Source organism: Puma concolor, chromosome C1, assembly GCF_028749965.1.
Source record: "Puma concolor isolate L17-30 chromosome C1, mPumCon1.1.hap2, whole genome shotgun sequence".
Lineage (NCBI taxonomy): Eukaryota > Metazoa > Chordata > Mammalia > Carnivora > Felidae > Puma > Puma concolor.
In genome coordinates this window covers 30,147,388-30,172,885 of record NC_141674.1, presented here as the reverse complement: position 1 = coordinate 30,172,885, position 25,498 = coordinate 30,147,388, and the positions used below count along the sequence as shown (strand labels likewise).

The 25,498-nt window shown below is 41.5% G+C and overlaps 1 protein-coding gene and 1 long non-coding RNA gene across 6 annotated transcripts in view; one reads left to right on the top strand and one right to left on the bottom strand.

Moving 5' to 3' along the window:
- The window catches only part of RHBDL2 (rhomboid like 2), a 53,686-nt gene that overhangs the window by 21,387 nt on the left and 6,801 nt on the right, over window positions 1-25,498 (top strand). For all 5 annotated transcript variants that reach the window (XM_086716524.1, XM_086716525.1, XM_086716527.1 and 2 more), the window contains 4 exons: window positions 2,421-2,687; window positions 6,383-6,531; window positions 9,841-9,953; window positions 23,573-23,673. In XM_086716524.1, coding sequence (XP_086572650.1) covers window positions 2,442-2,687; window positions 6,383-6,531; window positions 9,841-9,953; window positions 23,573-23,673 — 609 coding nt within the window. In that variant the 5' untranslated portion in view covers window positions 2,421-2,441. The remainder of the gene's footprint in view (window positions 1-2,420; window positions 2,688-6,382; window positions 6,532-9,840; window positions 9,954-23,572; window positions 23,674-25,498) is intronic.
- Window positions 23,954-25,498, bottom strand: part of LOC147577934 (uncharacterized) — a 28,348-nt gene continuing 26,803 nt past the window's right edge. The window contains exon 3 of the long non-coding RNA XR_015254616.1: window positions 23,954-24,102. This is a non-coding gene — a long non-coding RNA (uncharacterized LOC147577934). The remainder of the gene's footprint in view (window positions 24,103-25,498) is intronic.

Genomic DNA, 25,498 nt, shown 5'->3' with positions numbered 1-25,498 from the left:
TCAAGGTGTCATAGATATGGCTTTATTTATTTCTTTTCTAATTTATTATTATTATTTTTTTTTAAGGTTATTTATTTATTTATTTTGAAACATAGAGAAAGCTTGAGTAGGGGAAGGGCAGAGAGGAGAGAGCGAGAATCCCAAGGAGGCTCCACGCTGCCAGCACAGAGCCTGATGCAGGACTGGAACTCATGAACTGTGAGATCATGACTTGAGCTGGTTGGACGCTTAACTGGCAGAGCCACCCAGGCACACCTTTATTTGTTTTTTGTTTTTTAATTAAAATAGTAATAAAACCTTTAAAAGTCAAATATAAACAGAGACTGCCTCTGAAGCTAATAAAAGCTTAAACTTCAAGTCTCTTTCATTTGCATGGGCTCCTTCAAAGGCCAGTATCTACTTTTGCAATTTTTATATTTTGTAACTTTAATTTTATATTACTTTTTCCAAGGAAAACCCCCCAAATTGTTTACACTTTAGGCTCCACAAAATCTGGGCCCACCCCTGCACAGGAGGCAAAAATCTCGTGAAATCCCACCCACCATGCAGATATAATCATGGTTAATTTTCCAGATTTCTTCCTGTGTATCAGTATGTTACTTTTTGTGTGTGTGTGAGGTTGACTTTATTTATTTATTTTTGTTACTTTATTTTATTATTACTTTTTAATTTACATCCAAGTTAGCATATAGTGCAATAATGATTTCAGGAGTAGATTCCTTAATGCCCCTTACCCATTTAGCCCATCCCCCCTCCCACAACCCTTCCAGTAACCCTCTGTTTGTTCTCTATTTTTAAAGAGTTTCTTATGTTTTGTCTCCCTCCCTGTTTTTATATTATTTTTGCTTCCCTTCCCTCCTGTTCATCTGTTCTGTGTCTTAACAGTATGTTACTTTTTACAAAAATTGGATTGTACTCTACAACTGTTTTGCAACATTTTTTTTCCCTCACTGTTCCAGCCCTTCCCCCCACTTTGACCACAGAAATATTTGAATGATTTAAGTAGTTTAACCAGGAGTAAAAAATAACAACTAGGAGTGCCTGGTTAACCAGGGTGGCTCAGTTGGTTAAGTGCCCAACTCCTGTTTTCGGCTCAGGTCATGATCTCACGTTTTGTGAGTTCAAGCCCCGCATTGGGCTCTGAGCTGAGAGTGTGGAGCCTGCTTGGGATTCTCTCTCTCCCTCCCTCTCTGCCCTCCGTCTGCTTGTGCTCTCTCTCTCTCTAAATAAATAAATAAATAAATAAGCATTTAAAAAAAATAACAGAACCAGACCAACAGGGAAAGGACAGTACATGGCATAGGGATAAGAAAGTATGTGGATCAGCCGTCTCTGTTACAGACATGCTGCCTTGGTATCTTATACACCTGCTTGGTGTCCCCTATCACAGTGTAATGATACAATTATTTGTATGATTTTTATTGACCTCTGTTTCCTCCATTACATTGTCAACCCTTTGGACTAGGGATGGTGGCCTGATACCTAGTAGGTGTTCCATAGATGTTTACTGAATAAATACTTGAATAATTGAATGTTGAGGATTGAATTCAAGGGAATACCTGATGTGGAAATTAGGAAGAACTCAGCCAAGAGCTTTGGATGTCAGAGCATCGTTGGGGAGATGTGTTTCAGCAAGGGTATTGACCTTGTGCCTGGAGGACCAGCAAGGAATGGCCTTCCTAACTCGAGTGTGCTACCGAATGGGCAGTGCTGGTTTAGGAAGAGAGCTGGTAAGATGTAGGTTTGATTCTTTTTTGGGGAGCAGAATGGGCAGCTCAGTTTTTTTATCCATAAATGGGACTACAAATCCCCACCTCCTGGGGTTATTGTGGAAGTCCAATGAGTCAATAGATGTGAAAGGCTCCAGCATAGTGCCTGATACACAGTAGATGCTCAGTAAACTATTTTTGATTCTGAGTCAGAAATCTGAGACCTGTGTTTGGCCTGGGAGTAGAAGCGAGATGAAACTAAAATGGGAAAGGAGACCATTCACTTTAGCTGGACGAGACTGGGTTCAGTTATGCGGTGTGCATGGTTTGGGCTCTGAGATGCATCACTTCATGGCCAAGGCATCTCTTACACTGATGGTTGACTTGACAGTCAGTGGCGGAGGGGAAGGAAGGGACATACAAGGTAGGGTTTCTATTCCAAGGCTCTAGTCCATTCTTTGGGTGGTGGCAATAGAAGTGACCCCTGGGAGCCCTCTCCCTCATTTGGGGAGACCCTATTGCTTTGTCACAATTACATGCTAGGGATGAGGCTATGGATATTGTGAGTATGTGGGCACCAGATCTTCAACTGCCTTCTATTAATATCCAGGAAGGGCCAAGGAAACAAACCAGTGGTTGTACCAGACAGCTCAGGAAAGATCTGTGGCCCAAGAGTCATCTGTTTTTCCTTGACATTCATGTCCCTTTTAGGTGGAGGGAAGACCCAGGACAATGGCTGCTGATCGCGATTTGGAGATAGAGGATGTGACTCTGCATTTGGATGGAGACATGAAAGGAGAGCTGGAAGAAGAGAAGGAAATGCGAGAGGACGGGGGAGGTAAAGATCCCTTCAAGAATAAAAAGGTCCACAGGGTTGTCTCAAAATGGATGCTCCCTGAAAAAGTTCGAAGAACATACTTGGAGAGAGCTAACTGCCTCCCACCCCCTGTGTTCATCATCTCCATCAGCATTGCTGAGGTGAGTGAGGTGGGTGGTGGGCACTAGTGCAAGTACCCTTGGGGAGTTGCAAACACACGGGGGCTTCGATCACATCTAGAGAAGAGAAGAGAGCTTGGTGGTGGCAGGCACAGCCCACGCGGAACTCAACTTCACCCTCTCTGAAGTCTCCTTAGGTCCTTCCTATGTTCCCAGTCACTTTCAGCCAACGGTGAGTTTTATTTTTCAAGCAAGTCCCCTTCCCAGCTGTGACTACTATTTCTGTGGCTTCATTTCATTTTAGTTGTTGGGCCTTTAGAAACCAAATAATCTTGGGGTCACAGATTGGTTTGATCTCATGAACTGATCAGTTCTATAGACTATAGGCTGCCGCCACATTTCAGTAGGGAAAAAAAGAATGGAATCCTCTAATGATGTCTACTGTGGTAGCATGTAGTGTGTTTTCAGACTCTGATCAAGTAAGCCCTTTTATTTTCCAGAAAAGAGTACAAGGCTCAGAGAGGTGGAATGAATTGCCCAAGGTCACATATGTATGACTGGGCCAGCACTGGGCTTTTCCTGAGCCTCATCATACCTACCTTTTTCTCCTACACCATGATGTCTCATAAAGAAATTGGCAGAAGATGCATGTGTGTGGGGTGTGACTTCAGGGACATTAGGAAGTCTCTGATCATTCCCACTGATGTCTCCACTTCCTTATCAAGAATGGTATTAGTCAGGGTTCTTTAGAGAAATAGAAGTAATTGGGTGTATACACACACAAACACACACACATTATCCATCCATCCATCCATCCATCTCTACATAGATATGGAGAGAGAACTTGATTGATTTTAAGGAATTGGCTCATGTAATTGTGGAAGCTTGGCAAATTCAAAATCGAGGGTAGGCCAGCAGGCTGGAGATCTAGGGGGATAAGAGTTGTAGTTGTAGTTCAAAGGCAGTCATACTTTCCCTCAAAGGCAGAATTCCCGTTCCCTCAGAGGAGGTCAGTCTGTTCTATTAAGGTTTTAAACTGATTTGTTGGGACACCACGCTATGGAGGGTAATCTGCTTTACTCAGAGTCTATTGATTTTAACATTGATCTCGTCTAAAAAATATCTTCACAGAAACATCCAGAATGATTTTGACCAAATATCTGGGTATCATGGTCTAGCCAAATAGACACATAAAATGAACCATCATAGGGACCTGGCCTCTTATGGTTCAGATAAAGAAAAGGGTAATGAGTAAACACTCCTGGCACACTCTATCAGGTTATCCTTCCAGCCTATGGATTGGCTGGCCTGCCCATGGTCCAATCAGGTGTGTGAGTGCTGGGGGTCTGGGAGAATTGGGGCATAATAGGATAAGGTCACGTGATACGAAACATGACTGTTGTAGTCAGTGTTGTGGAAAGGGCAGTTTTCCCAGGAAGGGTTGTTGAGTGGGTGCTAAGATATCTGTCTCTCACAGAAAGATCAGTTTCTTTTTAAAAAATCATTGATTGATTGATTGATTTTCAAGTAATCTGTACAACCATTGTGGGTATTTGTCTCTCACAGAAAGATCAGTGTCTTTTTTAAAAACTATTTATTTATTTATTTATTTATTTATTTATTTATTTATTTATTTATAAGTAATCTCTATACCCAATATGGGGCTCGAACTTAGAACCCTGAGATCAAGAGTCTCATACTCTACTGACTGAACCAGCCAGGTACCCTGAAAGATCAGGGTTTGGTTTTTTTTTTTTTTTAATGTTTATTTATTTGTTTTGAGAGTGAGAGCGAGTGAGAGAAAGACAGAGAGAGAGAGAGAGCAAGTGGAGGAGGGGCGGTGAGAGAGGAAGAGAATCCCAAATAGGCCCCGAGCTGTCGGTGCAGCACTCTGCATGGGACTTGATCCCACAACCATAAGATCATGACCTGAGCTGAAATCAAGAGTTGGGCGCTCAACTGACTGAGGCACACAAGTGCTCCAAAATCAGTTTTTAAAATAAAAGCTTTATTTTTTTTTAATTTTAATTATTTTATTTTATTTATTTATTTAAAAAAAATTTTTTTTTAATTTTTTTTAATGTTTATTTATTTTTGAGACAGAGGGAAACAGAGCACGAGTGGGGGAGGGGCAGAGAGAGAGGGAGACACAGAATCTGAAACAGGCTCCAGGCTCTGAGCTGTCAGCACAGAGCCTGATGCGGGGCTCAAACCCACGAACCATGAGATCGTGACCTGAGCCGAAGTCGGATGCTTAACCGACTGAGCCACCCAGGTGCCCCTAATTTTTTTATTTTAGAGAGAGAGAGCACGAGCAGGGGAGATGGGCAGAGGGAGAGAGAGAATTTCAAGTAGGCTCCATGCTGATGTGGGGCTCAATCCCACAACCTTGGTATCATGACCTGAGCTGAAATTAAGAGTTGGATGTTCAACCTACTGAGCCACCTAGGTGCCCCTTAAATAAAAGTTTTTATGTATGTATGTATTAAAAAAAATTTTTTTTGAACATTTTAATTTATTTTTGAGAGACAGAGCATGAGTGGGGGAGGGTCAGAGAGAGGGAGACACAGAATCCAAAGCAGGTTTCAAGCTCCAAGCTGTCAGCACAGAGCCTGACACGGGGCTCGAACCCACGAACCGTGAGATCATGACCTGAGCCGAAGTCAGTCGTTCAACCGACTGAGCCACCCAGGCGCCCCTGTATGTATGTATTTTTAAATCTTTCTTGTTTTAATGTTTAGTTTTTGAGAGAGACAGAGAGAGAGAGAGAGAGAGAGAGAACGTTAGCAGGGGAGGGGCAGAGAGAGAGAGGGGGGGAGAGAGAGAGAGAGAGAGAGAGAGAGAGAGAGAGAGAGAGAGAGAGGAGACAGAGGATCCAAAGCAGGCTCTGCACTGAGAGCAGATAGCTGGATGCGGGGTTTGAACTCACAAACCATGAGATCATTACTTGAGTCTAAGTTGGACGCTTAACTGGCTGAGCCACTCAGGCGCCCCTTAATATCAATTTTTACTAGCTTTTCCACTAATGTCCTCTTTCTATCCCTTCTGTATCCTGCAACCCAGAGTTATCACATTCAGTTGTTATGTTCCCCCAGTGTCCTCTAATCTGTGACAGTTTCTCAGGCTTTGTTTTCATGACTCTGATAATCTTGAGGAGTATGGGCCAGGTTATCCCCTGATTCGGGCTTGTCTGATGTTTTTCTCATGATTAGACTGGAGTTATGGGTTTTAGGGAGGAACACGCAGAGGTGAAGTGCCTTTCTCATCCTATCACATCAGGGAGTAGGGGACCTCCACATGACGTCCCTGGTGACGTGAGCCTTCATCAACTTGGTTAAGGTCGTGTTTGCCAGGCTTCTCGGCTGAAAGTTACTATTGTTCCCTTTCCCTATTCTTTGGAAGCCAGCAGTGACTTAATATTACCGTGTAAATGAGAGACCAAATGAGAATGGAAAGATGAGGGCAGAGGGTATTTAAGGGGGGTAGGGGGCTCAGAAAGCATTTTCTTCATATTTGGTGTGGGGCTGCTCCTACTCACTGGAGGAAGTAGGCTATGACCACGGTTACGTGGGCAGATATGCAGCAGGGGAATTTAATTCCTGTCATCTTTTGAGCACTTGCTACGGAATGGCCCCCTTGAGAGCTAATCATTTGGAACCAAGGTAGTGCCCGTGGGCTTTAATGGGGCCACTCTCTGCAGAAGGTGGTTAACATTCCTGTCTGCCCCTCCCGGTCAGCTGGCAGTGTTTATTTACTATGCTGTGTGGAAGCCTCAGAAACAGTGGATCACCCTGGACACAGGCATCCTGGAGAGTCCCTTTATCTACAGTCCTGAGAAGAGGGAGGAAGCCTGGAGGTTTATCTCCTATATGCTGGTGCATGCTGGGTAAGGAATGCTATTAAGTCACTGACGGAGGAGGTTGACTGTGAGTACTCGTCACCCCCAACATTTGGTTGGTGCTTTATTATTGATAAGACACTTACATGTGCATAATCTAGCCGGATCCTCACAGGAACCCTAGGAGGCAGGTGTTATTACTGCTGCGTCGTGTCTGAGGCTTAGGGGATGTATTGCTCGCGCCAGGTCACGTGGCCACGTGGCAGAGCTGGAACCTCAACCCATTGGTGCTAACCCCCAGTCCAGTGTACTTAGTGTTGCGTATGGCTGCCTAATACTGGTAATTATATAGGAACAGTAATGAGAAGAGACCCGATCATTACTCAACCACACGTATGTTCCCATACGTATGTTGTTTGATGTTGTTAAAATGTTCCCTTTAGGACATGAATCATCAGTCCCTCCCAACCCACCCCTGCCACACACTTAAAAAGAATTAATTCACGAGCATTTTGCTGAGTGTATAGTACTGTTTTATTCCATCTGGAATAATACAAGCAATGGGCATTGGTTTTCATTTATAGCTTCTTCTACGCTAGTAGTCTTTTATGACCTCACTCAGAACCCACGACTCAGAACCCACTGCAGACAGTGAGCAGCTTGCTGCTGGCCCCCACCCTCCCCACTGAACGCCTGGGGCTTCAGATGAGGCCAACTTCACCTATGTGACCTACCCAGCCCTGGACCTTGAAGGATGACTCTGGCCAATGGCTAAATAGGTATCCATGGCAGGACACAGGGCTCAGAGGCTTGACAAGTCAAGGACAAAATTGCTAATTGCTCAGTTTCTATGGATACTTTCAGTTTGGTCTTCCATCTACCACGTTCTGAACAAATGTGGTTCCTGTACCACATTTAAATTTTATTATGAGGGGGACAGTCAGTTAAATAGTAACGCAAGGCCACATAGTATTACAGAGTAGTTACTTAACATCTTGCTGCCTCAGTTTCCACATCTGTGAAGTGGGGTAGTAAGTACCGACCTCACAACGTTGCTGTGATTAAATGAGACAACGGTTATAATGTCATTTTTGCAGTGCCTGATACATAATAAGACCCTCAGAAAGACTTCTCAAGGAGGCGTAGGACAGGTCACATATGGGGTTGTATAAGTTAGGAATGCTTTTGGATGGAAGTAGTCAAAAATCGAACGGGGGCCCGAACAAATGGAGGTTAATTCTTTACCGTATGAGAAGCCTAGAGGTATGTGGCTAATTCGTCAGTTTAATGAAGCCAAGACTCTTGGTTCTATGCTGGCATCTCTGCTTTTCCCTTGACCTTTCTCTCATGGTTGCCAGTCGGCAGCTGTAGCTTGGTATTAAAAGCAGGAAGGGGAAAGGTAGTACCAGGTGCTGGTGACATCAATCCCTTTTGTCAGGAAAGAAGCTCTCTTACCAGTCCCCCGTCAGCGCCACTCTTACCTGCATCTCATTAGCCGGAACCATGAGACACAGCTACCCCTAGCTAAGAGAGGTTGGCAAAGTCAACATTAGCTCTTCCGGCATCACTACGGGAGGCAGACAAGTGGTAATGAAATGGATATGGGATTAGCTACTGTAACATAAACAGAAAGATGGAAAGATTGGGATGGGGAGGGTCTCACAGATGACATGTATTCAAGTTGTACCTGGAAGGGTAGATAAAATTTGGCCGAGAAAAGTTGGGATTTCTATTCCGAGTATATGGCAGGATCTCATCTTTATGCCACTTCTACTCTTGCTATTGAGCCGCAAAAGAATGCTGAGGGTGATTCTTTGTTTTTTGTTTTTGGGTTTTTTTGGTTGCTGTTGGTCACTTTATCCCCAAGCTGTTCCCAAAGGATAAGATGAGATGGCTTCCTGTGACTTTGCTCAAATTCACAAAGTGCACGTATTTCCAAATGCTCTTTCTGAGGTCTCCTTAAGGCTAGTGTAACTGTCCTTGCTAGACTATTTTGTGCTGAATTACATGTTACTTCTTGGATATCTTTGGAGATGACTTGGACAGTGATAGTTGTGGCTGGGTGCACATGTGGCCATGGAGGTAAGTAATCTGTTCTGCAGGGTGTGCCCTGAGAACCTCTGCTGGGTAATTTGTTAAGTAAATTATAACCCAAAAACACAATCCCTAAAGCAAATATGAAAGCTCTTGCACTTTGTGGAAGATCCAACACCTATTTTGTTTAAAAAAAAATTTTTTTTTTTACATTTATTTATTTTTGAGAGACAGAGGGAGACAAAGGGTGAGCAGGGGAGGGGCAGAGAGAGAGGGAGACACAGAATCCAGAGCAGGCTCCAGGCTCCCAGCCGGCAGCACAGAGCCTGATGCAGGGCTCGAACCCATGAACCGTGAGATCATGACCTGATCCAAAGTCAGATGCTTAACTGTCTGAGCCACCCAGGCGCCCCCTAACCTTTTTGGTTTAACCTGAAATCTCCTTAAAAAAAAAAAAAAGTCTTGTGCTACATAGCAACTAAATTAAGGATTACTGTAATATGGGAATGTACCAAAATACATGCAGAGATTCTCCAGAGATACTTGTGGAGTTTGACAAGCAAAAGAATACGAATTTTTTAAAAAAATATTTTTACCTATTTAAAAACTATAATAAAAACCACCTGTATAGTCAGTTATGTTCTATGCAAACTGTAGTAATGGGACATAGTAAATTTAGCTAATATTACTGGGTAAACTTTCTTTTTCATTTTGGTAAGCTTTGTTTTTCGACTTTTTAATGTAGAAGTGGGAATAGGGGTTTCTCTTGCCATCTCTATTTTATTAAAGAATAGCCTAAGATTGCAAGACTGTTGTTTAAAAACCTGAGCCTGGCTGGCTCAGTCTGTAGAGCATGTGACTCTTGATCTTGAGGTTGTGACTTCAAGCCCCATTTTGGGTGTGGAGCCTACTTTAAAAAAACAAAAACAAAAACAAAACAAAACACACTATTGAAATTTAAACTCAATGTGAGTGAATTAGGATTTTCTCAATACCATGCAACTGAAACAAAATCAGATGCTGGGGCTGACGTAAGATGGCAATTGTCATCTAAACCTAAATTCAAGTTTATGTTCCCTAAGCTAGCCTCATCACTCTCTGTTTGACATTGTCAGTTACTGTTATAAAATAGAACCTATAAATGTATACTTCTAAAATGTCCTTTAATCTTACATATTGAAGCTCCGTGTTGAGATTTTATTTTTAAAAAGTCACCTAAAAAAATTAGAGAATGGAATTTGAGTTAAGCAAGTCTGTAACTACCCTGTTAATGTCCCAAAGAAATAACTATGTGGGTTACTCATAATGTGTTTGTCTCCACAGAGTTCAGCACATCCTGGGGAATCTTGTTATGCAGCTCATGTTGGGTATTCCCTTGGAAATGGTCCACAAAGGCCTCCGAGTAGGGCTGGTGTACCTGGCTGGAGTGATTGCAGGTTAGTGTTCTGAGGGTAATACAGAATCCGTGTCTCTTAGGAAGCAATAAACAAAGCAAAAAGTAATAAACATTTCAGTCAAGATTTATTGCACTCCTAGTCTGTGCTAGGGAATTTGATAAGCGTTAGAAATAAATTAATTAGGGGCGCCTGGCTGGCTCAGTCAAAAGAGAATGTGACTCTTGATCTCAGGGTCATGAGTTTGAGCCCCATGTTGGGTGTAGAGATTACTTAAATAAATAAAGCTTTAAAAAAGAAAAAAATAAGTTCGAGGGTTGCCTGGCTGGCTCAGTCAGAAGAGCATGTGACTCTTGATCTCAAGATGGTGAGTAAAATAAACTCAAAAAAAAAAAAAAAAAGAAAAGAAATAAGTTGATTAGAATTAAAATATTTGAGGTAAGGTAAGTAGATAGAGGGGCGCCTGGGTAGCTCAGTTGGTTGGGTGTCCGACTTTGGCTCAGGTCATGATCTCGTGGTTCCTGGGTTCGAGCCCCACGTCGGGCTCTGTGATGACAGCTCAGAACTTGGAGCCTACTTTGGATTCTGTGTCTCCCTCTCTCTCTCTGTTCCGCCCCCACTTGCACTCTGTCTCTCTCTCTCTCAAATGTAAATAAAGATTAAAAAAAAAAAAAAGCAGATAGAGGGGCACATGGGTGGCTCAGTTGGCTAAGTGTCCAACTCTTGATTTTGGCTCAGATCATCATCTCATGGTTTTGAGATTGAACCCAGCATCAGGCTCCATGCTGGGTTGCAGATTCTCTCTTAAGATTCTCTCTCCCCCTCTTTCTCTGCCTCTGTTCTGCTCATGAGCTCTCTCAACAAAACAGAACAAAACAAAACAAAACAAATAAGCAGATAGAAGTCGTTGTGCCTGTCCTCAGGTATTTCAGTCAGACACCGTTTTGTACAGTTGGAAGTCATGTGTAGTTTGGTGTCCGGGTACATATATTGGGGAGAGACCTACAGCCAGATCATGAAGGCCCAATGTGTCAGACTAGTGATCATGGGAAGTAACATGAGCAAATTTCCATTTAAGAAAGAAAGCTTGAAGAGAATGTAGAGAAGAGCTGGAGGGGCCCAAAACTTCAGTAGGAGCTAGCAGCATATGCCTGTGATCTCTGAAACTGGGTGTGCCTTAAGATGACCCACTTTGGTCTGAGCAGAAAATATTAGAATTTCCATCCATCCACTTATTTATTTATTGTAAACATTTTTTTTTTTTTTTAGTTACACTTTTTACATCACAGTTGTAAGAAATAATACCTAGGGATCTCATGTATCCTTTAACCAGTTACTCCCAATGGTAACAGCTCGCAAAGTATAGTACAGTATCACAACCAGGAGATCCACATTGAGACAGCCACGGTGCAAAACAACGGATTCCTCACGTTGCATTTTTACAGCCATACTCTCTTCTTTCCCACCCCACACTCTCTTTCACCCCTGACAACCACTAATCTGTTCTCTATTTCTGTAATTTTCTCACTTTAAGAATGTTGTATGAATGGAATATATATGTATATATACATATATATACATACATGTGTGTATATATATATATATATTCCATATATATATTCCATATATATGTATGTATGTGTGTGTGTGTGTGTGTGTGTGTGTATATTCACCTTTGGGATTGGCTGTCTTCACACAGCATAATTCTCTGGAGATTCATGTGGGTTGTTGTATATAGCATTAGTTCATTCATTTTTTTTTTTTGAACAATTAAAAAATTTTTTTTAAGTTTATTTATTTATTTTGAGAGAGAGAGAGAGAGAACAAAGAGGGGAAAGGCAGACAGAGGGAGAGACAGAATCCCAAGCAGGCTCCATGCTGATAGTGCAGAGCTGAACATGTGGCTTGAACGCATAAACCGTGAGATCATGACCTGAGCCAAGATCAGGAGTCAGAGGCTTAACCGACCAAGCCACCTGGTGCCCCAACAGTTCATTCATGTTGATTGCTGAGGGGTATTCCATGGCATGGATGTACCACCATTTGTTTAACGCTTCATTCGTTGGAGACTACCTGGGTTGTTTCCAGTTTGGGGCTATTACAAATAAACCTGTTAGAAACCTTTGTGTACAGGTTTTTGTGAACAGAAGTACAGAGTTTCGTGAACATAGGTTTTCATTTCTCTGGGATAAATGCCCAAGAGCACAGTTTTTAGGTTGTATGGTAGTTGCATATTTAGTTTTTTAAGAACCAGCCAAAATGTTTTCCAGAATGGCTGTTCCATTTTGCATTCCTCCCAGTATTGTATAAGTAATTCCGTTCTCCACATCCTCACCAGCATTTGGTGTTGTCACCTTTTTTTTTTTTTTCAACGTTTATTTATTTTTGGGACAGAGAGAGACAGAGCATGAACGGGGGAGGGGCAGAGAGAGAGGGAGACACAGAATCTGAAACAGGCTCCAGGCTCTGAGCCATCAGCCCAGAGCCTGACGCGGGGCTCGAACTCACGGACCGCGAGATCGTGGCCTGGCTGAAGTCGGACGCTTAACCGACTGCGCCACCCAGGCACCCCAGTCACCTTTCTTATTTTTAGCTGTGCTCTGTGTAGTGATATCATGATCTTAATTTGCTTTTCTCCAATGACTAATGATGTTGCACACCTTTTTGTGTGCTTCCTTGTTATCTGTATAACCTCTTTAGTGAAATACCTGTTCATGTCTTTTGTCCATTTCCTAATTAGATTTTTTTAAACCATTGAATCCTAAGAGTTCTTTACATACTCTAGATCCTAGCCCTTTACTGAATATGTAGTTTAAAGGTACATTTTTCTCAGTGTGTATTTGTCCTTGCATTGTTTTAATAATCTTTCATGGAGCAGAAGTTTTTAATTTTGATTAACTCTGATTTATCAATTTTTCCTTTATGAATCATGCTTTTGGTCATATCTAAGAATTCTTCACTGGGCCCTAGGTCCTGAAGATTTTCCATTATCTTCTAAAGTTGTAGTTTTACACTTTATATTGAAATATGTGACCCCTTTTTGAATTGGCTAATTTTTGTATAAGATGTGAGGTTTAGATTGAGATTCTTTTTTTTTTTTTTTGATATCCAATTACTTCACAACAATTTATTGAAAATTCTACTTCCTTCATTGAATTTTTTTGGCCTTTGTCAAAAATCAGTTGGCTGTATCTGTAAATAAATAATAAATAAATAGAAGTATACCTTTGTACTTCAGGGTTGTGATATTTAATGAGGATTTTAAAAAAAGAACGAGGCTTATTTTAAAAATCTGCTCATTGAAAGATTTTATAAGTTATTTTGATTTTTTAGAGTGGTTTTAGGTTCATAGAGAAATTGAGAGGAAGGCATAAGGATTTCCCCTACACCCCTTGCCCCCCCCCCCACATGCATAGCCCCCCATCATCAACATCCCCCAACAGAGTGGGCATGTGTTACAATTGATGAACCTCCATGGACACATCATAATCACCCAAAATCCAGAAAAAAGTTCACTCTTGGCATTGTACATTCTATGGTTTGGGATACATGTGTAAAGGCATGTATCCATCATTTTAGTATCATACAGAGTATTTTACCTGTCCTAAAAATCCTCTGTTCTCCACTATTCACCCCCCACTCCCAACCCCTGGCAACCACTGATCCTTTTACTGTCTCCATAGTTTTGCCTTTTCCAGAATGTCAGATAGTTGGAATCGTACAGCATGCAGCCTTTTCAGGTTGGCTTCTTTCACTGAGCAATATGCATTTACGTCTCTTCCTTGTCTCTTCATGGCTTGATACACATTTTTGTACCATTAATAAAGTAGAAATGATTTAAAAATATCATGTAGTCAATGTTTCATCCTTTAAAAATTCTATTTTTATATTAAAAAAATACTAGTCTATGAAAGAAAACCAATAAAATGTACCCACCATTAACAAACCTGCATTAGTATAGTAGTACGTATATACACGTACTAAGTCCATAAATAAGTTCAGATACTTCTACTGCAGTGGGTGCTTGTATAAGTTTCCTGGGGCTCCTATAACAAAGAATCACACATTGCATGGTTTAAGCAACAGAACCACACTGCCTCACAGCTCTGGAGGCTAGGAGTCTGAAATCAAGGTGTCATTAGGGCCATGCTCTCCTCTGATACTGTGGGGGAGAATCCTTCCTCTCTTCCCCCTGGCTTCTGGCCGTGGCCATCAGTCCTTGGCACCCCTTGGCTTGCAGACGCAGGTGTGTGATCTTTGCCTCCACTGTCACGTGGAGTTCTCCCTTCATATGTCCCAGAGGAGTGGGGCCACAGAGCAGGAAGCATTCATGAGATGTGTTAAAGGCATAGAACTGGCAAATGCTTAGTGATACAGCTCACCATCCTGCTTCCCTCCTACTTTTGTGGATTCTGTTTTTCGACCTTCTGTTTCCATTGCTGCGCACACCTGTTTTTCCATTCCTGTGTACATCCTTGAAAACCTTTGTGCTGATGGGGTCCTGCCTGGCTCTAGCATCAGTGCCCGTTTCCCCTGCAGCTTGATTTCAACGTGTGGACTCAGCCTTTCCTTGGTTTCAGAGGAGGGACAGAAGAGAGAAGGTGAATAACCTGTTCACATCCTCTGCCTATTTTTGCAACAGCTTTTTGGCAGGTATCTCTTTGCCATTCCAGTCTACCCTTCACACTGTTGGCTGGGTCACCTTCCTCAAGCATAGATTAGATGGTATTATTTGCTTCCTAGAACATTGCCAGTGCCCAGAAGAAAGTCAAACCATCCAAGATTGCTTGTTACCCTCCACTATGTGGTCCCATTGCCTTTCACTTCTTCCCTTTTCTTGGAAAGCATAATCTTTATTAATAATCCAAAAAAGAAATTATACATGAAGAGGTTAGGGGGAACTTGATGTAAAATGTTTTTTTTTAAATAGTTTTTTTGAGGTATAATGAACAGACAAAAATCGGTACATATTTAATGTATACAACTTGATGAGTTTGGAGATAAGTACACACCGTTGCTTTTTTTCTAGATTCCTTAATATGTCAAATAACTTTCGTTTCTCCATCCTTGCTTCTGGCAAAGGTGGTCCACGGAGCAGCAGCATTGGTATCACCTGGGAGCTCGTTAAAAATGCAGACTATTGGGCTCCACTAACCGAATCTGCATTCGAACACATCCACAGGTGATTTGTATGCACATTTAAGACTGAGAAGTGCTGTTCTGCAGTCCCACCCGTGTTCCCCAGGCTGACTGATCATCACATCACCTAGAGAGCTTGTCCTAGCTAAAGCGACCCAGATCCCACCCAGATCTACTGAATCAGAATCTCTGGGCATATGGCCCTGGGATTTGTGTTTTTGTCTTGTTTTCTATTTAGTGGGGTATAATTAACATATAATAAGCTGCACACATTTAAAGTATATAATATGGTAAGTTTTGATATGTGTATACAATCAGGAAACTATCACCACAGTGAAGATAATAGACATATCCATTGCTCTTTATGACCCTTGGGAATCTCTCTCTGTTGCCCCTCCTTGTCCCTTCCCTGGCAGTTACTGATCATTATAGATTAATTTGTATTTTCTAGAATTTTATATAAATGCAATCATAGAGTATGTACTCTATTTTTGTCTAGCTTCGGTCCTTTGTCATAATTATTTTGAGATTTACGCATGTTATTCCATGTATCAATAGTCGATTCCTTTTTGGGGCACCTGTGTAGCTCAGTCAGTCGAGCGTCCAGCTTTGGCTCAGATCATGATCTCATTGTTGGTGGGTTTGAGCCCCATGTCAGGCTCTGTGCTGACAGCTCGGACCCTGGAGCCTGCTTTGGATTCTGTGTCTCCTTCTCTCTCTGCCCCTTCCTGCTCACACTCTGTGTGTCTCTCTCTCAAAAATAAACAAACGTTAAAAAAATTGTTTTAAATAGTTGATTCCTTTTTATTGCCAGGGATATACCACAGTTTGTCCATTCTCCTGCTGATGGATATTTAGGTTGTTTTCAGTTTGGGGCTATTGCAAATGAAGCTACTTAGAACATTTGTGTGTATCAGATCGTTTTTTTTTTTGGGTAACGAAAGTATTTGTATAATCAAATATTTTTGGGTTTCTTGGGTAAATACCTAGGAATGGAATGGCTGGATCCTATCAGAGGATATGTTTAACATTTAAGAGACTGGTAACATTTTAAAGTAGATTTACTGAGATGTAAGTCATGTATCATACAATTCATTCATTTAAAATCTATAATTCAGGGATGCCTGGGTGGCTCACTCAGTTAAGTGTCCAACGCTTGGTTTCAGCTCAGGTCATGATCTCACGGTTTTGTGGGTTCAAGTCCCACATTAGGCTCTGGGATGCCAGCACAGAGCCTGCTTGGGAGTCTCTCTCTCTCCCTCTCTTTGCCCCTCCCCCACTTGTGCTGTCTCTGTCTCTCTCAAAATAAATAAATAAATAAACTTAAAAAGTATATAATTCAATGTGGGGTTTTTTTTTTTTTTAATTCACAAGGTTATATACCCATCATCACAATTGAATTTTACAACATTTTTGTCTGCCAAAGAAACCCTGTACCATACCCCCTTCCCCAGCCTTAGGCAACCATTCATCTACTTTCTGTCTCTTTAGATTTGCCCATTCTCTTGGGGCGCCTGGGTGGCTCAGTCGGTTGGGTGGCCGACTTCGGCTCAGGTCATGATCTCGCGGTCCGTGGGTTCAAGCCCCGCGTCGGGCTCTGTGCTGACAGCTCAGACCCTGGAGCCTGTTTCGGATTCTGTGTCTCCCTCTCTCTGACCCTCCCCCGTTCATGCTCTGTCTCTCTCTGTCTCAAAAATAAATAAACGTTAAAAAAAATATTAAAAAAAAAAAAAAAAAAAGATTTGCCCATTCTGGATATTACATATAAATAGAATCATGCCATATACGGCCCTTTGTGATTGGCATTTTTCACTTAGCATAATATTTTCATTGTTCACCAATGTTGTAGCATATATCAGTGCTTCATTCCTTTTTATTATTGAACAATGTTCCGTTGTGTGGTTGTACCACATTTTGTTCTACTCATTTGTCAATTGATGGACATTTGGGTTTGTTTTCACTTTTTGGCTATTATGAATAACACTGCTATGAACATTTGTGTACAAGTTTTTGTGTTGCTTTCTTGGATATATATCTATAAGTGAGATTGTTAGGTTATGTGATACCTGGTATAGTTCACCCTTGAACAACTTGATGGGTAGGGGCACTGACCCCCCTCACACAGTTGAAAATCCACATATAACATTTGACTCCCCCAAAACTTAACTACTAATAGCCTACTGTTGACCTGCAGCCTTATTGATAACAGTCAAATAATGCATATATACGTACATACATATGTATGTATATATGTTAAGCCTTTATTTGATACAGAGACAGAATGTGTGGGTGCACGAGCAGGGGAAGGCAGAGAGAGAGAGAGGGAGTGAGAGAATCCCAAGCAGGCTCTACACTCAGAGCAAAGCCCATGAGATCATGACCCAAGCCGAAATCAAAAGTTGGATGCTTAACTGACTGAGCCACCCAGGCACCCCCATATTTTGTATATGTATTATGTACTGTGTTCTTACAATAGAGTAAACTAGAGAAAACATCTTGGGGTTGTGGGTTTGGGCCCCACATAAATAAAACTTAAAAAAAATCATAAGGAAGATAAAATACGTTCACGGTACTGTACTGTATTTAATGGAAAAAAAAATCTGCATAAGAGTGGACCTGAGCAGTTCAAACCCGTGTTCTTCAACGGTCAACTATAGTACCATTTTGTACCTCCACCAGAAGGTCCAGCTCCTCTACATTCTCAGCAACACTTGGTATCATCATTCTTTTTAATTTTAGCCAATCTATTGGGTATATAATGGGATCTCACTGGGTTTTAATTTGCATTTCCTAACAATGATGGTGAACATCTTCATGCACTTGCTTGCTATCCACATGCCTTCTATGGTAAAGTATCTGTTTAAAAAATTTTTTTTTTTTCAACGTTTATTTATTTTTGGGACAGAGAGAGACAGAGCATGAATGGGGGAGGGGCAGAGAGAGAGGGAGACACAGAATCGGAAACAGGCTCCAGGCTCTGGGCCATCAGCTCAGAGCCTGACGCGGGGCTCGAACTCACAGACCGCAAGATCGTGACCTGGCTGAAGTCGGAGGCTTAACCGACTGCGCCACCCAGGCGCCCCGTAAAGTATCTGTTTAAATCTTATGCCCATTTAGAGGCACCTGGGTGGCTCAATCAGTTGACAATCTGAATCTTGAGTTCAGCTCCTGTCATGATCTCAGCTTGTGAGACTGAGCCGGTGTCAAACTCTGTGCTGATCATGTAGAGCCTGCTTGAGATTCTCTCTCTCTCTGCCCTCCCCCATGTGCATGTGCTCTCTTTCTCTCTCAAATTATATTTAAAAAAAAATCTTATGCCCCATTTAAAATTGGATTGTATTTCTTATTATATATAATAATGTATATTCTGATTGTAAGTCTTTCATCAGATATATGACTTGCAAATATTTTCTCCTAGTCTGTTGCTTGTCATGCTTTTAATGGTATCTTTTGAAGAATAGGAGTTTTAAAGTTTCGATGAGGTATGATTTATCATTTTTCAAATATTAGGAACTGTGCTTTCAGGGTCAGCCCTTGCACATTTTGGGGGGATCAGATTTAACTCCATATTTCATATTTTTGATGTGCTGTGAATGGTACTGTTTAAAAAATTTTCCATTTCTGATTCCTCATTGCTATGACATAGAAATAAAGTTGATTTTTTTTTTTTTTGTACATTGATCTTCTATCCTCCAACGATGACAAATTCACTTATTATTTCTAGTAGTTAAGTAGGTAGGTAAACTGTTAAACAGGTATCTTCTACAGGGCTCCTTATTAAATTAATTAATTAATTAATTAATTAATGTTTTTATTTATTTTTGAGAGAAAGAGACACGCAGAGTGCGATTGGGGGAGGGGCAGAGAGAGAGGGAGACACCGAATCCGAAGCAGGCCGCAGGGTCCAAGTTGTCAGTACAGAGCTGGACCTGGGGCTCAAACTCATGAACGGCGAGATCATGACCTGAGCCCAAGGCGGACACCCAACCGCCTGAGCCACCCAGGCGCCCCTTTTCTACAGGGATTTAAGTAATAAGTCAAAATCTTGTGGGTTCGACCATGTTCTTACCACTTCCGGTGCCCTTCATTCCTTTGTGTAATTCCGTATTTCCATCTGATGTTTTTCCTTCTGCCTGAAGATTTCCTTTAACATTTCTTCTATGGGTCTGCTGGTTATCCATTCTTTCAATCTTTGTGTGTCTGAAAAAAGTTCTTATTTTGCCTTCACTTTTGAAATATATTTTTACTAGGCATAGAATTCTAGCTTGACTGTACTTTTTGTTCAGTAGTTTAAAGACAGTGCTCTCCTATTTTCTCATTTGCATTATTTCCAATGAGAAATCTGCTACCTTTGTTCCTCAGTATGAAACATGTCTTTTTACTCTGGCTTCTTTTAAGATTTCCACTGCTTGGGGCGCCTGGGTGGCGCAGTCGGTTAAGCGTCCGACTTCAGCCAGGTCACGATCTCGCGGTCCGTGAGTTCGAGCCCCGCGTCAGGCTCTGGGCTGATGGCTCGGAGCCTGGAGCCTGTTTCCGATTCTGTGTCTCCCTCTCTCTCTGCCCCTCCCCCGTTCAGGCTCTGTCTCTCTCTGTCCCAAAAATAAATAAACGTTGAAAAAAAAAATTAAAAAAAAAAAAAAAAGATTTCCACTGCTTTTGAACAATTTGACTTTGTAGTGACCTGGTGTAGTTTTATTCATGTTTCCAGTGCTTAGAATTTGTTGCGATTCTTGGATTGGTGGGTTTATAGTTTTTATAAAACTTTGGAAACATTTTGGCCATAATTTCTTCAATTATTTTTTCTGTACGTGACTTCTCTCCTCTGCTTTGGGGACTCTAATTATGTATTTAATAGGCTGCTTAAAATCGACCCACAGATCATTGATGCTATATTTCTTTTTAAAAATATTATTCTCTGTGTTTCATGTTGGATGCTTTTACTGCCATATCTTCATGTTTGCTAATCTTTTCTTCTGCAATGTCTAATCTGTAATTAAACTCAACCAGTTTATTTTCTTTTCATCTTAGACATTACAGTTTTCTTTATTTTTAAAGGAAGTTTTATTTATTTATGTACATAATTAATCTCTACACCCAGTGTGGGGCTCGAACTCATGACCCTGAGATCAAGAGTCACATGCTCTTCTGACTGAGCCAGCCAGGTGCCCCAAGACACTGTAGTTTTCATCTTTAAAAGTTTGAGTGTTTTATATCTTGTATGTCTCTACTTAACTTTTGAACATATGGTATACAGTTGTAATAATTATTTATTAGCATTATCTGCTAAAACTTACACTTGTGTCAGTTTGGGGAGGTTTGAATTGATTGATTTTTCTCTTCATTATGGGTCGTAGTTTCCTGTTTCTTTGCATGTCTGATAGTTATTGTTTGGATGCTAGATATTTAACCTTTGGATGGTGAATATTACTGTATTCCTATAAATATTCCTTGAATGTGTTCTGGAACACGGTTACTTGGAAGTAGTTTGAAACCTTGATAAGATTTGCAAGGTGAAACTGTGTTTTTGAGTCATGTTTAGTGCTATTACCCACTACTGGTGCAGGACTCTTCTGTGTACTTTAACCAATGCCCCAAGAATTATGCAGTTTTCTAGCTTGGAAAGTTACTTAGCCTCTCTGGTGCTGTGAGAGCAAAGCTACTTACTCTTCCTTTTACTCCTTTCTGGTGGAACTTTCCTTGGCTCAGGTAATTTCCTCACATGCTTCTCTCTGTGTAGCTCTTTTCCTCTCTGGTGGTCTCTCTTGCAAATTCCAGCTGCCTAGCACTATCTGGACTTTATTTATTTTTTAGTTATTTAATATTTGTTTTACTGTTTATTTTTGAGGGGGGGGGAGAGAGAGAGAGAGCACGTGAGAGCAGGGGAGGAGCAGAGAAAGAGGGAGATGCAGAATCTGAAGCAGGCTCCAAGCTGGAGCTGTCAGCACAGAGCCCGATGTGGGGTCTGAACCCATGAACCATGAGATCATGACCTGAGCTGAAGTCTGATGCTTAACTGACTGAGCCACCCAGGTGCCCCTTATTTATTTATTTTTAATGTTTATTTATTTTTGAGAGAGAGAAAATGTGAACAGGGGAGGGGGAGAGAGAGAGGGAGACAGAGGATCTGAAGCAGGCTCCAAGGTGTCAGTGCAGAGTCCAACATGGGGCTCGAACCCTTGAACTGTGAGATCATGACCTAAGACAAAGTTGGACACTCAACCTACTGAGCCACTCAGGCACCCTACTATCTGGACTTCAAACTCTATCTCATCAACTTAAAGTTCACTGAGATCTACCTGGATTCCCCCTTCACACATTATAGCCTGTAATCCTCTCTCTCAAGGCAGTAAGCTGGGCGATTGGAAAATTCACCTCATTTATTTCTTGCCTCTGAGGGTTTACTGTCCTTTCTCATCTGATGTCCAATATTTTGGAGATCACTGTTTCATTTTGTCCAGTGCTTTTAGCTGTTTCAAGAAGGAGAGAAAATCTTATCCTTGTTACTCCATCATGGCAGAAGTGGACATTTGTATCTGTATTTTATTTTATTTATTTTTTCAAAGTTTATTTATTTTGAGAGAGAGAGAGTGACTGAGTGGGGGATGGGCAGAGAGAGAGAGAGAGAGAGAGAGAGAGAGAATCCCAAGCAGGCTCTGTGCCACCAGCCCAGAGCCTAATATGAGGCTCGAACCCACGAACCATAAGATCATGACTTGAGCTGAAGTAGGTCATGTAACAAGTTGAGCCACCCCGGCACCCCTGTATCTGTATTTTATTTTATTTTATTTTTTGAGAGAGAGCATGAGCGGGGGTGGTGGTGGTGGCGGGGCAGAGGATCCGAAGTGGGCTCTGCCCTGACAGCAGTGAGCCTGATGCAGGGCTGTAACTCACTAACCGCAAGATTATGCCAGAAGTCTGACGCTCAACCGACTGAGCCACCCAGGTGCCCTGTATCTGTATTTTAAAAATAAATTACTCATGTGATTAAGATGCAATCACTCCAATCCTAGTCTGAAGGTTAACATTTGAGGACCACTGCCCTAACCCTACTGGACTCAATGATCTTTAGTCATCCATATACTTTGTTTCTATGCCTTTGCTTTCCCAGTTCCCTAAGTTCTGAATATTTTCTCCTCCTTTGTTTTCCTTCCAAATCTTAAAGGTATTTTAGGGTTTGTTTGTTTTTTTTAATTTTTTTAACATTTATTCATTTTTGAGAGAGAGAGAGAGAGGGACAGAATGCTAGCAGGGTAGGGACAGAGAGAGAGGGAGACACAGAAACTGAAGCAAGCTCCAGGCTCTGAGCTGTCAGCACAGAGCCTGATGTGGGGCTCGAACTTCCGAACAGTGACATCATGCCCTGAGCCGAAGTCGGTGCTTAACCGACTGAACCACCCAGGCGCCCCAAAGATATTTTAGAGTTTAACCAAAATGTTATCTCCTCCTTCTCAGAGTGCCAGGGCCTCCACACCTCTGCTGAAAGAATCATTCCTTCCTAAGTGCTTCCATAGCAAATTCATTACATTTAAGAAATCACAGTAGTTGTTTTATTCTGCACCTTATGGTAATTGTTTACTCCCCTGTTTGTAGGATTCCTAAGGCCACTTTGTCTTTCTTGCACGAAGTAGGTATTACATAGTATCTTAAGGAATGAAGGCAAGTCTTCAAAGCAAAAAATCGAGTAGTAGAACCGAGCGGTACAGAGAGAACATCTTAGATTTTGCATAAAATGGTTTTAAAGCCTTGTTTGGGTTAGTAAACAGTTTCGTCTTTCTTGGTGGATCTGATTGAATGCTGTGTTGAGAAGGGTTCCGAGGCCACATCTTGACTCCATGAGAAAGCTAGCCATTAGATAACAAAATGTTGGAATATCGGGGAGCCTGGGAGGCTCAGTCGGTTGAGTGTCCGACTTCGGCTCATGGCATGATCTCTGGGTTCATGAGTTTGGGCCCTGCACCAGGCTCCCTGCTGTCAGGGCAGAGCTTGTTCCCTTCTTTCTCTGCTCCTCTTGCTTTCTCTCTCTCTCTCTCAAAAGTAAACAAACATTTTAAAAAATGTTGGAATGTCTCAGGTATTTTGATAGTTTTGGCTAAAGGTATGCAATATTTTGAAACAATAACCAATAAGTACATAACACGTCATGCAGTGTTTACATCAACTAATTTACTTCCCCGAAAATGCATTGAGGTAAGTTCTATTAATATCTCCATTTTTTAGGGAAACGAAGGCGCAGAGAGGTTAAGAAACTCGCTCAAGCCACACAGCTGGTAATTCTGGCTCCAGAGCTCCAGAGTCTGTGCTTTTTGTTCTTGTTATTCTGTCTTCATGTTGTTTAATATTTCAGAAAAAATGGAGGTAGTTAGCCCACACGTCTATACCTTTATAGTATGGAAGGGACAAACAGAATAAATTTGTTGCTTGTTAATATGGTAATGGTCCAAATGTCCCAACTTCTACATTATAGATTTGTTTTTCATGATTCTTACGGTTATGTCTGATCCTTTGTGTCTTTCTTTCTTTAGGGTCCCTTGCCAGCTCCATTTTCGACCCACTCAGATATCTTGTGGGTGCTTCAGGAGGAGTCTATGCTCTGATGGGAGGCTATTTTATGAATGTTCTAGTGGTAAGAACTTTGGGAATGGAATCTATGGACTTTTTTCTTTTCTTTTCTTTTTTTTTAAATTTTTTTTTTCAACATTTATTTATTTTTTGGGGGGACAGAGAGAGACAGAGCCTGAACGGGGGAGGGGCAGAGAGAGGGAGACACAGAATCGGAAACAGGCTCCAGGCTCCGAGCCATCAGCCCAGAGCCTGACGCGGGGCTCGAACTCACGTACTGCGAGATCGTGACCTGGCCGAAGTCGGACGCTTAACCGACTGCGCCACCCAGGCGCCCCTGGACTTTTTTCTTTTAAACGATAACTGGTATTTGGGAATCATGGTATCTTCATTTATCAATATTCGCGGAGCACTTATCTTCCTTCTTGGCACCAGAATTTTTCTTTCATCTTTCATCTTTATTTTTATTTCCTGATCTCAAAAATGACGAATACTAAAAAAAAAAAAAAAAATTAATTGAAAAATAGAAAGTCAAAATCTCTAATACAGTATCTGTTAACGGTTTCATATACCTCCTTTCAGACCTTTTTCTTTTCTTTTTTAATTTTTTTTTAATTTTTTTTAACGTTTTATTTGTTTTTGAGACAGAGAGAGACACAGAATGAACAGGGAAGGGGCAGAGAGAGAGGGAGACACAGAATCGGAAGCAGGCTCCAGGCTCTGAGCCATCAGCCCAGAGCCCGACGCGGGGCTCGAACTCACGGACCGTGAGATCGTGACCTGAGCCGAAGTCGGACGCTTAACCGACTGAGCCACCCAGGCGCCCCTCTTTTCTTTTTTTTTTTTTAATGTTTATTTTGGAGGGAGGGGTGGGAGAAGAGCAGAGATGGGGAGACAGAGGATCCAAGTGGGCTCTGTGCTGACAGCACAGAGCCCGATGTGGGGCTTGATCTCATGACCTGAGCTGAAGTTGGATGCTTAACTGACTGAGCCACCCAGGCACCCCTCAAACCTTGTTCTGTCTGTACTCAAAATCCTGCCAAAATTAAGGCTACCAAAATGGACCAACTCTTAAAGATACTGTTGTACATCTTAATGTAGAATTATCTTGGCCCCATCTACCCATATCAGTACACAGAAATCCACTGCAGCCTGTTCAAGGGCTCCAGAGCACACTGTATAGCTGTATCCTGATTTAATCCTTCACCGAAAAAAAAAAATTGAGGTGACTAGCTTCTCACACTTGTAGATAATGCTGTAAGAATGTTCTCTTACATTTATCTCTTTGTATTTGTGATTTTTTTTTTTTTTAGGATAAATTCCTAGAAGTGGATTTATTGGATGAAGGCTTTACATTTTCATAGATAAATGCTAAACTGCCCTCCAAAGTTGGCATACCATGTTACACTCCCGTGGTATAGTATGTGTGAATGCCAACCACTTTTATTTATTTATTTATGTATTTATTTATTTTGAGAGAGAGAGAGAGAGAGAGCAGGGAGGGAGCAGAGAGGGACAAGGAGAGAGGAAGAAAGAGAATTTTAAGCAGGCTTCATGTTCAATGTGGAGCCCAACTCAGGGCTCTATCCAACAACCCTGGGATCGTGACCTGAGCCGAAATCAAGAGTCGGAAACTCAGCCAACTAAGCGACCAAGGCGCCCTGCCAACCACTTTGTAAAAACAGCCTCAGCCTAGTGTTAAATCCTGATTAGTTGTTAACCCGTTAACCACATAGGTATACTTTAAAAATACTCTCGGAGGAAAAATATGAAGCAGTTATAAAACTATTCCAAAAATATGTCATTTAGAAAAGTGTTTTTCAAACTTTGGATTGCAATCCCATTAGTGGTTTGAACATAGTTTCAGGGATTGTGACCAAAAATTAAAC